Genomic DNA, 14,652 nt, shown 5'->3' on the forward strand with positions numbered 1-14,652 from the left:
CGACTGTACATGTCCAGTTTTCACACCGGACATGTTAGTTATCCCTCTTGCTGAGGTTAAATGTAGCCCATCGATCAGTTTCATGTCCTCGGAAACGGATACAGAGGTATCTTTCACAATTGTCGTATACTAAGCACTAGCATAATCAGAAACAATTCTTGTTCATAGTTGTCGTCAGCAACATTCCACCAATTTGACGATTTGTAATATAGAGTATCGATAAAACGATTCAGTCTCCACAATCTCTAAGTATCGATCCACACTATACGATGACGCGATATCAGTGAGTGAGTTTAGTCTCACGCCGCACAGAGCAATATTCCATCTATATGGGGGCGGTGTGGAAATAATCGAGTCTGGACCAGACAGTCCAGTAGTCCAGTTGTGAAGGGCATGAGCATCACCATTTGGAACCGATGACTAGCACCCATATTCTTACCCGTGATCCCAACGGGTCCAGGTAATCAACATAAGTTGTCAGTTGAATAAACTTGATGGTTGATTTAGCACATTTTCTGTGTTCAGTTGTTTTTGTAATGCACAAAATCCAGAAAAATGGAACCTGGGTAATCGGGGCTGTGTCCTTTGTCCGACTCAGGGGAGATAAACGACTGTACATGTCCAGTTTTCACACCGGACATGTTAGTTATCCCTCTTGCTGAGGTTAAATGTAGCCCATCGATCAGTTTCATGTCCTCGGAAACGGATACAGAGGTATCTTTCACAATTGTCGTATACTAAGCACTAGCATAATCAGAAACAATTCTTGTTCATAGTTGTCGTCAGCAACATTCCACCAATTTGACGATTTGTAATATAGAGTATCGATAAAACGATTCAGTCTCCACAATCTCTAAGTATCGATCCACACTATACGATGACGCGATATCAGTGAGTGAGTTTAGTCTCACGCCGCACAGAGCAATATTCCATCTATATGGGGGCGGTGTGGAAATAATCGAGTCTGGACCAGACAGTCCAGTAGTCCAGTTGTGAAGGGCATGAGCATCACCATTTGGAACCGATGACTAGCACCCATATTCTTACCCGTGATCCCAACGGGTCCAGGTAATCAACATAAGTTGTCAGTTGAATAAACTTGATGGTTGATTTAGCACATTTTCTGTGTTCAGTTGTTTTTGTAATGCACAGAATCCAGAAAAGTGGAACCTGGGTAATCGGGGCTGTGTCCATTGTCCGACTCAGGGGAGATAAACGACTGTACAAGTCCAGTTTTCACAACAGGGTGCAGCTCTTTGCACATTCGACACGACAAGGAACCTGCAAGTGAGGAATCAGTGAGGACACAGTAACCGGTGTCGTCGCTACCACATGCGGGAGTATTATCTGACATCACTGTTGCATCACATGGCATAAACAAAGAGACTCCTGATAATTCTTAACATCTGCCTTGTGCTCATTGTCCGGTTCATGCAAATACAGTACTACTGGACAGAAGATGGAAGGTCCTATGGGTGGCCCTTGGTTGGTATTCTAGACCTGGGTGAAGATGCCAGGGACTGCCATGATCACAGTTTTGAGTCTGCCCTTTCACGTGTTTCAGTCACAGGGAAGAGTGAAAAACCAGCCCGACAATGTTCTGCACACTAGGGAAATACATGCAAACATAGTGCCTCCTTGGTGGTGAAACTCACGCCGTATATTTGTGACGTGATACAGGAGACACGTGTCCAAGGATCCCAAACATTAAAACGAATAGGTTGCATTCAATCTCATTTAAAAAAAGTGAAAAGTGTCTTTTGAAATTACCTCTGAAAGTGCATAAAAAGTGGCGGTACACCAAAATTTTGAAAAGCACATGATGTCAACTTTTAAGGAAGAATGAACTGTTTGGTTTCGTGAGACTGGTTTCACTACAGGTAAAGTGGCCTGAAGATCTGATGGTCACAAGTCACAAATGGTCAGGTTATCAGTGAACTGACGACAAACTTGCATGAAACATGATCGGCCGCATCAGGGCAAACGTATGTCTCGACCCTTGTTAATAAAAATGGTATTTCACAGAAACGAGTTTAGTATTCTGCTCATTTCTCTCCAACATTAAATGTGATAGAAACTGTGGCTACACTGCCAACAGTGTAAAGACTCTCGGTTTTCCGCGTGTCAAGCAGGGTGAAACATTGTGGTGTCAAAACTGTGAAGTGTTATGACGTCATACGTCAAACCAAGCTCATTTTCATAGTCATCTCATTGGACCAACAAGCGTTGCTAAACACCAGTCCTTAATTTGATCTTCATGGGTAGAGATTGGATATTGCTGGTGTTATAAGATCAGCCTTACTCAACAACTCCAAAAAGTGGTGGACTTCATGACAACCGCCAGATTATCATGGATATTGTGACACCATTTCCAGAACATACATTGTTGAATTGGTGCAGATGGATATTGTACTCCAATCTTTCTGGGGAAGGTGAGGTACAAACCTGCTCTCATACCTATACATTACAAGTACAGTATGGTTCAAAATTATTGAGAATAGCTAAAGCATTTCATATTATTAAACGAGAACAAATCAGATAAAATTGAATGTATTGTGAAAGTGAACTGACCTTTTCATGTTGTGTAGGTAACAATTTAATATTTTATCAAGGCTCCTTGAGCTTCACGGCACAGTCTAAGACGGGTAGGCATACTTCCTATCAGAGAGGTTAGTGTCTCGTGAGTTATACTGTCCCAGTATCGGACCACTTCTCTCTTCATGTCTTCAATTTTTGTCAACCCCTTTTGATTCACACATTCCTTCATCATCCCCCAAATGTTCTCAATGGGATGTAAGTCAGGACTATATGCAGGAAATGGTAATGCAGTCACATTTTTCTCCTGAAACCACTGCTTGGCATGTTTTGCGGTGTGTTTAGGATCATTATCTTGCTGCAAAATCCAGTCATTTCCATAAAACGCATGTGCACTGGGAAGGAGAAAATTATCTAATATGTTAGTGTAGCGTTGACTTGTCAGATTCCCCTCAAACACACACAGCGGGGTCGTTCCTAATAAGGATATCCCTCCCCATACATGAAACTTTGGGCTGTATTTAGGTCGTCGATACAACGGTGCTGACGCAGACTTTGTCCATATTTTCACATTATTGGGATATACCCATGTTGAGCTTTCATCAGTAAAAATCACATTTTCCCAGTCAAAGTTTTCATGTGCCAAACACCACTCAAGACGCCTGTCTTTATGTTCTTGTTTCATGAGAGGAGAAGGAATTCCAGTCTTTTTCTCCCATCCAAGATCAATCCAATTTCTTCTAACTGTAGATTTTGATACAACTGTTGATCCCCTTTCTATCATTCCATACCTGATGTTGGAGATGCTTGCCCTTTGCTTTTTAGACGCTAAAATTCCCAGCCGGACGCGATCTGAGAAGTCCAATTTTCTGGGTCTCCCTGCTCCTTTCTGGTGCCCCAAATCCTTTCCCTCTTTAAAATTCTTCCTAATCCTATACACAGTAGAAAGAGGAGTTCCTGTTCTCTCTGCCAATGTATTTACATCATCAATTCCTTGATTACACAACTCAAAAATCAACCTTCTTTTATCTTCAGCAGACATTGTTGACAGTGCTGAGGAAAATGACGTCTGCTACAAATTCAGGGGAGGTAACTCTAATTGTACTATACTCAGTAGGCCAAGAAGAGTTACCTCCCTTATACCATTACTTAGTTTTAAGTATCAGTGAATCAGTTGAGGTGTTAGGATAGCTCAAAGTAAGAAGAAAAATTCTCAATAATTATGAACCAGACTATATAATGATCCAAACAGTATGGAAAACAAAGAAATATCATGAAAATTTATTTGATTAAATATATTTGTCAAATATAAACATTAACAGTACAAAATAACCATGACAAAAATATAGACCAACCAAAGTATTTTTACAGAGCTCGGGGAGAATACAGTGCCAAACAATACTGTCTACAATGGGCTGAATGTTCTGATATGGACAAACAGTTACATACATATATTGATAATATCAACTTAAGAAAACCACAGCCGCCATCATACTGATGGAAATACAATAGTGAAAGCGACTGCTTTTATAGTGTTGAGAAATCAACCAGATCTAAACCAGTTATACAGTGAGTGAGTGAGTAAGTTTAGTTTTACGCTGCACTCATCACTATTCCAGCTATATGGTATCGGTCTGTAAATAATCCAGTCTGGTCGACAATCCAGTGTTCAACAGCATGAGCATCGATCTAAGCAATTGGTACATGATGACATGTGTCAACTAAGTCAGAGAACCTGACCACCTGACCTTGATAGTCGCCTCTCAAGACAAGCATGAAAAAAATCCCCTAAAGCAACATCAAGTTATTCTGAGATTTTTCTTTGGACATCAATATAATGCACCTGTATCTACGGAAAGGTACTGAATCATCACACTTCACAAAAAAGAAAAAAAAATACAATCAGATTTATCAAAGCAAATTCTCCTTCAAGCATGTTGAAGGATGTATTGATAATTGAAACATTACAACATAACAGCTGACAGTTTTCATGATATCAATTATGAATTTGTTATCAAAATACATAATCATAATCATCTGACTGTCTTGACAAAAGCAGACCCAGAAATATGACACTCAAATATTTGTGCAAAAAATGTTCACTTTTCATAGGATTAACTATCAATTACTGAGGTTGTATGTGATAATACAAACAAAACAAAAAAACTGAAAAATTGAGGTTTGACAGAAAAGAAAGTATGTTTGTTTAGATTTATGCTACTTTTAGCAATATTCCAGCAATATCATAGTGAAGTACACCAGAAATGGACTTCACACATTGTGCCCATGTGAGGAATAGAACCTGGGTGTTTGGTGTGACAAGTGAACGACTTAACCATGAAGGGGATGTAACCATGAGGGGCAGCGGGGAAGGTTAGCGGTTACAGTGTTTGCTCGTCACACTCAAGGCCTCGGTGTATTTCCCCACATGGATACGATGTATAAAACCCACTTCCGGTGTCCCCAGCAGTGATATTGATGTAATAATGCTAAAAGTGGTGTAAAACTAAACTCACTCACAATATTCCAGCACCACATGACTGCACAGGGCACAAAGCTATCGTAGACCAAAAAAACCCAAAAGTCCAAACTTCAACATCAGACAGGAGAAACCAGTTTACATGAACATGATATCCAAGAAGCTTGAACTGTAGGCTGTCTATACATTCAGCATAAAACAATACAGTCTATACATTCATAAAGCTATATTGCTCTTCATAACATCAGAATGTGAATGTTCACATATGAACCAGCAGCACTTGGGTATGTACAAATGCACATGTTTTCAGTTTTCCCACAGTACAGGCGTTTTGTATAATATTAACCCAAAGCTACAAACCATTAATTTTATGATCAACAAAAACATATCCAGCTGGCTATCAATGGACACTTGTAAGCAAAATGATATGAAACAACATATGATATCACATATAGCACAAGTCTGTCTGCATTGAAGTTCAAGGCTGGGTTTGGTACATTACCACATGTACATTTTCACAATACATATAACATAGACGTGTGTACACTGTACATGACTTTCACATTAAAAAGGTAATCTGTTTACAACTACTTTTACATATACAACATATGTCATATTCGGGATTTCACTTCCTCAATGACATATGCTGCATTTGACCACTTCCTAAATGGCATCGTGTAATCATACTTTTACATATAAATCCTATTAAAGAGAATTTTTGTATACAGTGCACTCTGTCCAACTTGGACTTTGTCTTCTTCAGATTGCTGTATATACCAGACTGAACTTACAGTCCTGACATGATCTTTCTTTATAGGAATTTTCTGTGTAACTTGGACTGCTGACTAATTTGGAATTTTATGGTCGGTCCCAAGCTGGTCCGAATCAGACAAGAGTGAACTTTACTTGTGAGTTCAGATTACTTTTTAGAAAAGGTGACCTCAGGAAAACAAGGTTTTCAACATTTCTTGAAAATCATTGCAATTTGAACCACAAAATGTCATGAACAAATCACAAACTTAATCATGTATTGTTGCTTTATTGGTAGAAATATTTGAGTAAAATATAACCAATATAGCAAATGTTTGAGTTAACAAACAACATAATTATGAGATTCCAACATGGCCTAAAAAAAGACAATATCCATTATCAATATCCACGAGCATGTAGATGACATAACAGGGTCTTACGATATAGACAAAGGTGAACCCAGTATGCACAAATGTATAGAGAATGCACTTGGTTGTTTGATTTGCTGCTTAATGCCACACTGAGTAATAGCCGGCAAGAGTGAACCAGCAGTCTGTAAATAACCACGTCTGGACCAGACAATCCAGAGATCAACATCATAAGCATTGAACTATGCAAATGGGATATGATGACGTGTCACGAAGCCAGCGAGCCTGACCACCCAATCCCGTTAGCCGCCTCCTACAACAAGCATGGGTTCCTAAAGATCAGTTCTACCTGTATCTTCATGGGTAGATATACAGGATGCTGAAAAAGATGATAAAGTGTCCCAGGGATGCACAAACATGTCCACTGTGCACAAGAAACATGAAGTCCTTGTTGTGATAATTGCATCTCACAATAAAGTGCACTACACTACTATACTACTTCAGACTATCATCATGTTTCCTGTAGGGCCCCTTGAATTTTGGGACACTGGACACATAGTTTTGTATGGCAAGGTAAAACCCGGAATACACTACACATACAGGCACCCATATAACTGGAAATATCCATGGTCAATACTAGCATATACAAGGCATGTACATATACACAGCTTTGAACATACAAAATGCAGTACAAAATCTAACTAAAATAAACAACAAGGGTATGAAAGGTATGGCGGTAACAAAATGTTCTAATGACATGTATAAGCCGCATGTATAATTAAATGACATATCAAACGATATACAATGACTTATTGATAGTTACTTATTTTGTCAGAGTCAGTTGCCTGCGATTACAGTGTGGGCCTCTCTTGGCATATCGAATCTGTGTCATGTGGTACACTTTTATAAACAAACTAGACATTATCCAATTATTTTTGAGGCTTCTTTCAATGATACAATGTCAGCAAAATCAATTGCAGGGCCTTGATTTTCGAAGTTCTCTTAGTACTAACATAGTTGTAAGTTAATGTTAATGTATGACACTTACGATTATCTTGCGTAAGAGAGCTCTGAAAATATAGGTTCTAGAATCTATGTAAAGCACATTCTCAGAGAGTATTTCTTTAGAAAACATGTATAAATATCCTTTAAATATATATCTAATGCTGATTACTGACTGATTTTGCACTGACACACAGGAAGGTGAGTAGGTTTAGTTTAGCAACGCTGTTACAATATTCCATCAACATCACGGCGAGGGACACCAGAAATGGTCTTCACACATTATACCCATGTGGGGAACTGAACCCTGGTCTGTATAACCAACAAATACAACAATATCCATTGTCTGGTTAAAAACCTGGTCATCATATAATGGAACTGATACATAATCAATTCAAACACCACTATCTGAACTGACTGAGACAAGCCTTCTAAACCACTAAACCAATAGTTTCTGAAGAATTGGTCGTGTTCATTTTCACCGTTCACTCTTTCGGCTATGAAGGCAGGTACTAAGGCGTGAGAAATGGTCTAAGCTGTAACTGTGACGAAATACTTATGTGACTATAAATCTTAACTCATTCACTCAAGGAACTGCGAATTGAGACCTCTTGGAGGAAGTCTTGGGATGGTGGAGTGTGAGTTCTCTGCTCGATACGGAGAAGAGGGGTCGTGCTAGGGAATGTTACAAATGTGACTTTGAGGAGGAAAGGAAACGAGTATCTTTACTATATGTAATAATGTTTATTTAAAAATATATTAACGTCCATCTATACTTATTTCAGGGCAATTGTTTTGTAAACAAATTAACAAAAAATAAAAGGCCTTTATGACAATATGTTCAGTTTTCAGGCTACAATACTCCAAGTAAATACCATAAAAATAGGTTTAGTGCATTTGTATGAGTGAAATAGAATATATAATTATGATGTTTAGCATTGCATGAGAGCTGATTGTTCAATTTTTGAGTCTCTGTGCCACATAAATAACCAGTTACTGTAACAAATTACATGTATACCGTAAACATGCATTATGCGACCCCCAAGACTCAGATGTATTTAGATGTGCAATGTATTTGTGGAAAGATGTCAGGGATGGTCTCAACAGCTGAGACAGCTGAACTGTCGTTGAACTTTCCTAGCAGTTAAAGGATAACCTCAATGTCTACCTGTGAATAACACTGCTACAGGTGCAGTGTTTGAAATTAACTTTTTCAGTTTGTAGTAAGTACTTGCTACCTGGTTTAAAAACAGGTAGCAAAATCACTTACCTGGTAGCAGCATTCTTTCGTAATTAGTCCCTCCCTCCCAGTCCCATTCCTGTCTTTGGCCATATGGAACTGTACTAGGTCTCCTGACCCTTTCTCCACTCCCCTACCACCTGTTCACTAGTGGTTTGTAGTATCAAATTCTCTAAAAGTCTGTGGGTCAGCAAGTTTGATTTTCATCAAATCTTCAAGGGTATCTTTCTGTAGTCTACACCTCAGGTCAAGTGGAGATCTATCCTTTGAAAATGACGGCTAATTGATGAACGTAAGCAGGCGGTTTCACTAAAAATGCCCGGTAGCAAGTTGTTGCTACTGTGTTTTTATTTCAGGTAGCAAAACAGGATTTGAAATAGCGAATTTCCTACCTCAAAGTGTTAATTTCGAACCCTGCAGTGACAGCACCACTGGGAAGATATGGAGTGTTGCCTATATATATTCACTGTGGTACTAGTCATCACTTTTGTGGTTCTCAGTTGCAACTGCAAATACAACTGTTTTGGCATGATCATCACTGAATGTACTACAAGGAATAACAACTAATGTCAACGTGCATTTCTATTACGAACATAAAACTCAGATCTTGGAGCCCACTTTCATTTTTGTGCATTTCCAAATGTACCATGGTGCCAATGAATATGTAACTGATAATTTAATGGAAAAACGGAAATTGACTTAAAATCCACCCCATCTAGTCTTGCTATTCACATTTATATTCCTACTGAAAAGAAGTCTAGGAACAACCAAATTCTTCTTCCAGTTTAGTATAGTTAACCATCAATGGTATGTCTACACAGTTTTTCATAGGAATACATTTACTATTCCACCTCAGACCCAGCTGAATTCACCGACCCTTCATGTGATGGTTTACCGATTCCATTTTTTGAAATTATGATGAAGAAATTGGAATTTATACCATGGCTAACCACACATTGTTATTGTATCATGTGTTCAGGAACATGACATGAATGGACCAGGCAGTCTAGCTGACTTGTTACTGATTAAATGAATGATACAGTGAGCAAAGACAGGGTGACTATTCTGAATGTCACTGACACTGTGTCAGTTGGTTGGAAACAATTCGACAGTTTTAATTTACAAAAAAAATTATTAAAAATCGTTTCAAAGCTTCCAGATATTTCATGCTGGTTGATCCAAAAACCAAATAATCAAACCAGAATTATCTGATAATACAGAAGAACCTACAGAACTTGGGAAAACCTGCAGACATCTATTATATTATCCGTTTGCATTTCCCTGTGTGAGACAATAAAATAATAGTCAGCAGCAACACTTAACAGTCCTTATCTGTGATTGTTTCACCATGATAGCTGATCAGGAAATTAGAGTTACCTCCCTTTCATATACTTGACCTTACAAAATCTGAAACAACACAGCCAATTCTGACAAATTATGGTAATATTAGTATGTATTTGCACATTATATGAAAGTGGTTTCAGCAGAAGGCAAGGAAATTAGTCAAAATCCAAATATGTAAGGCTTCTTTGTTAATAATGGACCAAGACCTCAAAAGAGATCAGTTCCGTAGTTTTGTGCTACTGAGGAAGTCTTATAGCAAGGCACAACACAATGAGTAGCAGGAGCTTAAAGACATATCATCCTGCTGACATTTTATTTAAGAAACAGTCAGTTGAGAACATTTATTTAGGAGTGAGTATTTTACATGTTGACAGCACAGAGAATTCATAAAAAATCTTCACAAATATCACCTTTGGATTTGAACAAATACTGAACAGACTAGACATCTTGAAACTATATCAACATTTCAAATTATTACTCGCTTGTTGAAGATACTGAAGTGTAATATTTTTGTGGCAATATTAACTGGTTCAAAGTTGTAACGTCACAATGATAATGTCGTTGTTGCAATTTTACTGGACCTTGCTTGACTCACAGGAAGCTGAGAGTCCTCACACTGTAGGCAATTTCGCTGCAGTTTCAATCAATTTATGTTGGTGAGTAATAAACAGAATACTAAACCAGCTTCCGTGAAAAGCCATTTTTTTATACACATTAAAGTTTTAGTATCAAATCATTAACTCTAATGCTATTCACGGAAGGTCGTTTAGTATCCTCTATATATACTACATTTGCAGACTGATCTATAAAACTTGATAAAACCTGACACTAATATACTGACACACATTAGTATCAAAGAGTATAAATGAATACAGAAACTATTTTAGTCAGGGAGTAAAGTAATACACTTTAGAAAAGAAATAAAGATGGCAACTTTAATCAGTGAAAGGTATATCATTAAAAACGATATTTGAAATATATGGCACGACATATATATAGGTCCCCGGAGCATTAACTGGTAACATGGTTAATGCTAAAATTTAACTAGAAAATAAAGATATAGATATTAGACAATTATATGTGGTTATATTTGTAATTCTCCAGTGTCTAGAATATCAAACTGGGATAAACCTCAAGTATCAAATGCAAGTTTACTTCCGAAACTGAACAATTACAAAAGTGTCCATCCATCATTGTGACTGAGAAAGACAGAATTTTTATGGAACCTTTCATTATTGGCTAAACCCCTTTTCTGTAAGATAGTGTTTGAATGTTTACTTGCCTACATGACTAGTTCCATAATAGGGTAAATATTATCATTAAATTCTAAATATTGGAGAACAAGTTCATAACTTGCAACCTTCAGCTTTAGTGTTAGATAATAAAAACCTTCATTTTCAGCACAAACATCTTGAATGCTTGTTAGATTGAATATGGTATCAAAAGATATAGTGATACATCTGTTTATATGATAGTATAAAATGTTCTATCCCTAACATCACACCTTCATTTATTGTTAAGGGGATATAACAATTATACTTGTCTTGATGTAACCCAAGTGTTAAACACAGGAACATGAATAAGATCATGCCAAAGACATTAACGGACTAGTCAAGACTAGACAGAAATGTTCTGGAACTAGCTACATTCAATAAATATTCTGTGACTAATATCATCTCCCTTCTTGTAAGTGGCATTCAGAGCGCAAGCGCGAGTTTAGCTTTATACCGCACCCATCAATATTTCAGCTATATGGCAAATAATCATGTGTGGACCTGACAATCCAGTGATCAACAGCATGAGCATCAATCTGAGCAATTGGGAACCGATGACATGACCATCTGATCCTGATTGTCACCACTAACGACAAGCATAGTGACCTTTGTGGCAAGCATGGTTTGCTAAAGACTTATTCTACCCTGGATCATCATGGGTTAGTGTACTTAGAGGTTGGTAATGGTGTTAGCATCCTCACAAAAAAGTCACTTTCACTGCAAAAAGCAAGTTGTCAATCGATATAGTCTGTTTTATTTCATTTGAGACCGATAAATTGCTCACTAACACAAAATCTAACAACTGCAACAAAACCAGATTTTGCACAGTGACATAAAATGGACAGACCAATTCTGATGATTTGTTGCAGAATTATGGACACCTGAATAAAAAGGTTGTTGAAAAAAAAAAGATCATTATTTTGTTGACACTTATTGCTATTTTTTATGAAGGGAGACCTTGTGCTGGTAGAACAGCCCAGTAATCAACAAGCATGTGTAGTGTAATCAAAATTTCATACAGGCCCTTGCACGCCTTGCTGTTTTATCAGCAAAATTTGGTTTGGTTGCAATTATTAGATTTTGTGCTAGTGACCAATTCATCAGTCTCAAACGAAATCAAACATCCTGGTACTTGCTCATCTTAAATATCTTCTCATTTACATTTATGCTCACTTCACACAAGAAGAAGGGAGTGAGTGAGTGAGTAAATTGGGTTCTACATTCAGTGTTTCATGTCATGACATGACTGGGTCAACAATGAGTATGGTGGAGTCTTTATGGCACAGGCAGCAATATCAGTGTTATACCATAGTGGTCAGTGGTCAGTTCTTGACCAATCAGACCACTGATCAGTTGTGTTAACAACTCCGGGTGAAATGTTACAATGTCAATAGATGTAGGTCCATCATCTTAGTTTCAGTTTTGTGCAAAATGAAAGGAAATACAAGGCAGTTCTTCAACTGTTCCTGACAGTCATCATGCTCTACAAAAATACACATGATTTCATCTGCTGAAAAAATATACCATGAATTTATTCCAATCGCTCATATAAAGAACTGTAAATAGTATAAACCTCTTCAAAATGACTTTTGGCTGATATCTACTTTTCTACTTTCTGGCATTGATGGTAACAAATTTGATTTTACTTTCTGGCATTTATTTCAAATTACATATTACGTTTGGATATTTACAATATCAAATTACATTTCACTTTCTCATACGTGCAATATCATACCCTCTGGTAAGTGTAATATAAAATTATTCCCTCTGCTACTTCTGTCATGAAATTACATTTTACTTTGTTGAACACTTAATTTGAAATCTGATTTTTCCCAGCTGGTAAGTATTGTCAAATTACCTTTTAATCTCTGGTATTTGTGGTAAGAAATTACATTTTACCTTATAGTACACGAAACTCAAATAATATTTCAGTCTCTGAGACCCAATTCTACAGTTTTTTAATGACCATTTGTGGTCTAAATATTTTAATAATAAAAATCAAATCAAAGTGATCATTTTACATTTTAACTGGCTGGAAGGTCCCAGTTTTGAGCATAAGTTTCTTGTGGTTTTTGCGCAGGTGGTGGATCTTGTCCCCGTTTTCTAAAATACATCAATATTGGTTCTGCAGTCCTGATTCGGTTCCTCAACCGACGCCAGTGGAATCTGGCACTAAATCGCCTCTTCTTTCGTTTCTTTAACCTCCCTGCATACGGATCCTCTTTTGTTGGCTTAAATCGGCCATACTTATAAATGAAAAACCCAAACATTATAAAAACTGTAAGACTTGGCAAGAAAGCCATGCATTTGGCTGCAAGGTGGTAGTCATAGAAACGGGTATTCATTACGTTATCTCCTGAAATATACGACTGATTAGTAGCTGGGTTAATCGTCGAGTTCCTGAACTCAAAATTAAGTTGTGTCTCGTTGAATGTTTCCAGGCTGTAGGAGTCAGTGACAGTGTGGATCTTGCCTTCTGAGTCAACGTATTGTCCAAACTCTTTGGGTTGGTAGAAAATTTGGTTCTTCCACATGTTCAGGTCAAGGAGAAGCACAAGGAACAAAACACCATAGTTGAACCATTTGCCTGGAAATGAATTTGACATGAGTTAGTGAGTGTGTGGGGTATTGGGATGTGACCAGGTCACATATCTCTAGTCTTTCCTTGTCTAACTGTAATGTGACCAGGTCACACATCTCTAGTCTTTCCTTGTCTAACTGTAATGTGACCAGGTCACACATCTCTAGTATGTCCTGGTCTATCTGTAATGTGACCAGGTCACATATCTCTAGTCTTTCCTTGTCTAACTGTAATGTGACCAGGTCACACATCTCTAGTATGTAATGGTCTATCTGTAATGTGACCAGGTCACACATCTCTAGTATGTCCTGGTCTATCTTAATGTGACCAGGTCACACATCTCAAGTATGTCCTGGTCTATCTTAATACATCTCAAGTATGTCCTGGTCTATCTGTAATGTGACCAGGTCACACATCTCTAGTATGTCCTGGTCTATCTTAATGCAACCAGGTCACACATCTCAAGTATGTCCTGGTCTATCTGTAATGTGACCAGGTCACACATCTCAAGTATGTCCTGGTTATCTTAATGTGACCAGGTCACACATCTCAAGTATGTCCTGGTCTATCTTAATACATCTCAAGTATGTCCTGGTCTATCTGTAATGTGACCAGGTCACACATCTCTAGTATGTCCTGGTCTATCTTAATGCAACCAGGTCACACATCTCTAGTATGTCCTGGTCTATCTTAATGGGACCAGGTCACACATCTCAAGTATGTCCTGGTCTATCTTAATGCAACCAGGTCACACATCTCTAGTATGTCCTGGTCTATCTTAATACATCTCAAGTATGTCCTGGTCTATCTTAATGCAACCAGGTCACACATCTCAAGTATGTCCTGGTCTATCTTAATGCAACCAGGTCACACATCTCAAGTATGTCCTGGTCTATCTTAATACATCTCAAGTATGTCCTGGTCTATCTGTAATGTGACCAGGTCACACATCTCAAGTATGTCCTGGTCTATCTTAATGCAACCAGGTCACACATCTCAAGTATGTCCTGGTCTATCTTAATACATCTCAAGTATGTCCTGGTCTATCTGTAATGTGACCAGGTCACACATCTCAAGTA

The 14,652-nt window shown here is 37.9% G+C and overlaps 1 protein-coding gene and 1 pseudogene across 2 annotated transcripts in view; both read right to left on the minus strand.

The window, feature by feature from the left end:
* Positions 1-14,652, minus strand: part of LOC137260701 (sulfotransferase 1A1-like) — a 189,664-nt pseudogene that overhangs the window by 133,293 nt on the left and 41,719 nt on the right.
* Positions 10,052-14,652, minus strand: part of LOC137261645 (transmembrane protein 117-like) — a 34,531-nt gene continuing 29,930 nt past the window's right edge. For both annotated transcript variants that reach the window (XM_067799424.1, XM_067799423.1), the window contains exon 6: positions 10,052-13,579. In XM_067799424.1, coding sequence (XP_067655525.1) covers positions 13,017-13,579 — 563 coding nt within the window. In that variant the 3' untranslated portion in view covers positions 10,052-13,016. The remainder of the gene's footprint in view (positions 13,580-14,652) is intronic.

Source organism: Haliotis asinina, chromosome 14, assembly GCF_037392515.1.
Source record: "Haliotis asinina isolate JCU_RB_2024 chromosome 14, JCU_Hal_asi_v2, whole genome shotgun sequence".
NCBI classification, from domain to species: domain Eukaryota; kingdom Metazoa; phylum Mollusca; class Gastropoda; order Lepetellida; family Haliotidae; genus Haliotis; species Haliotis asinina.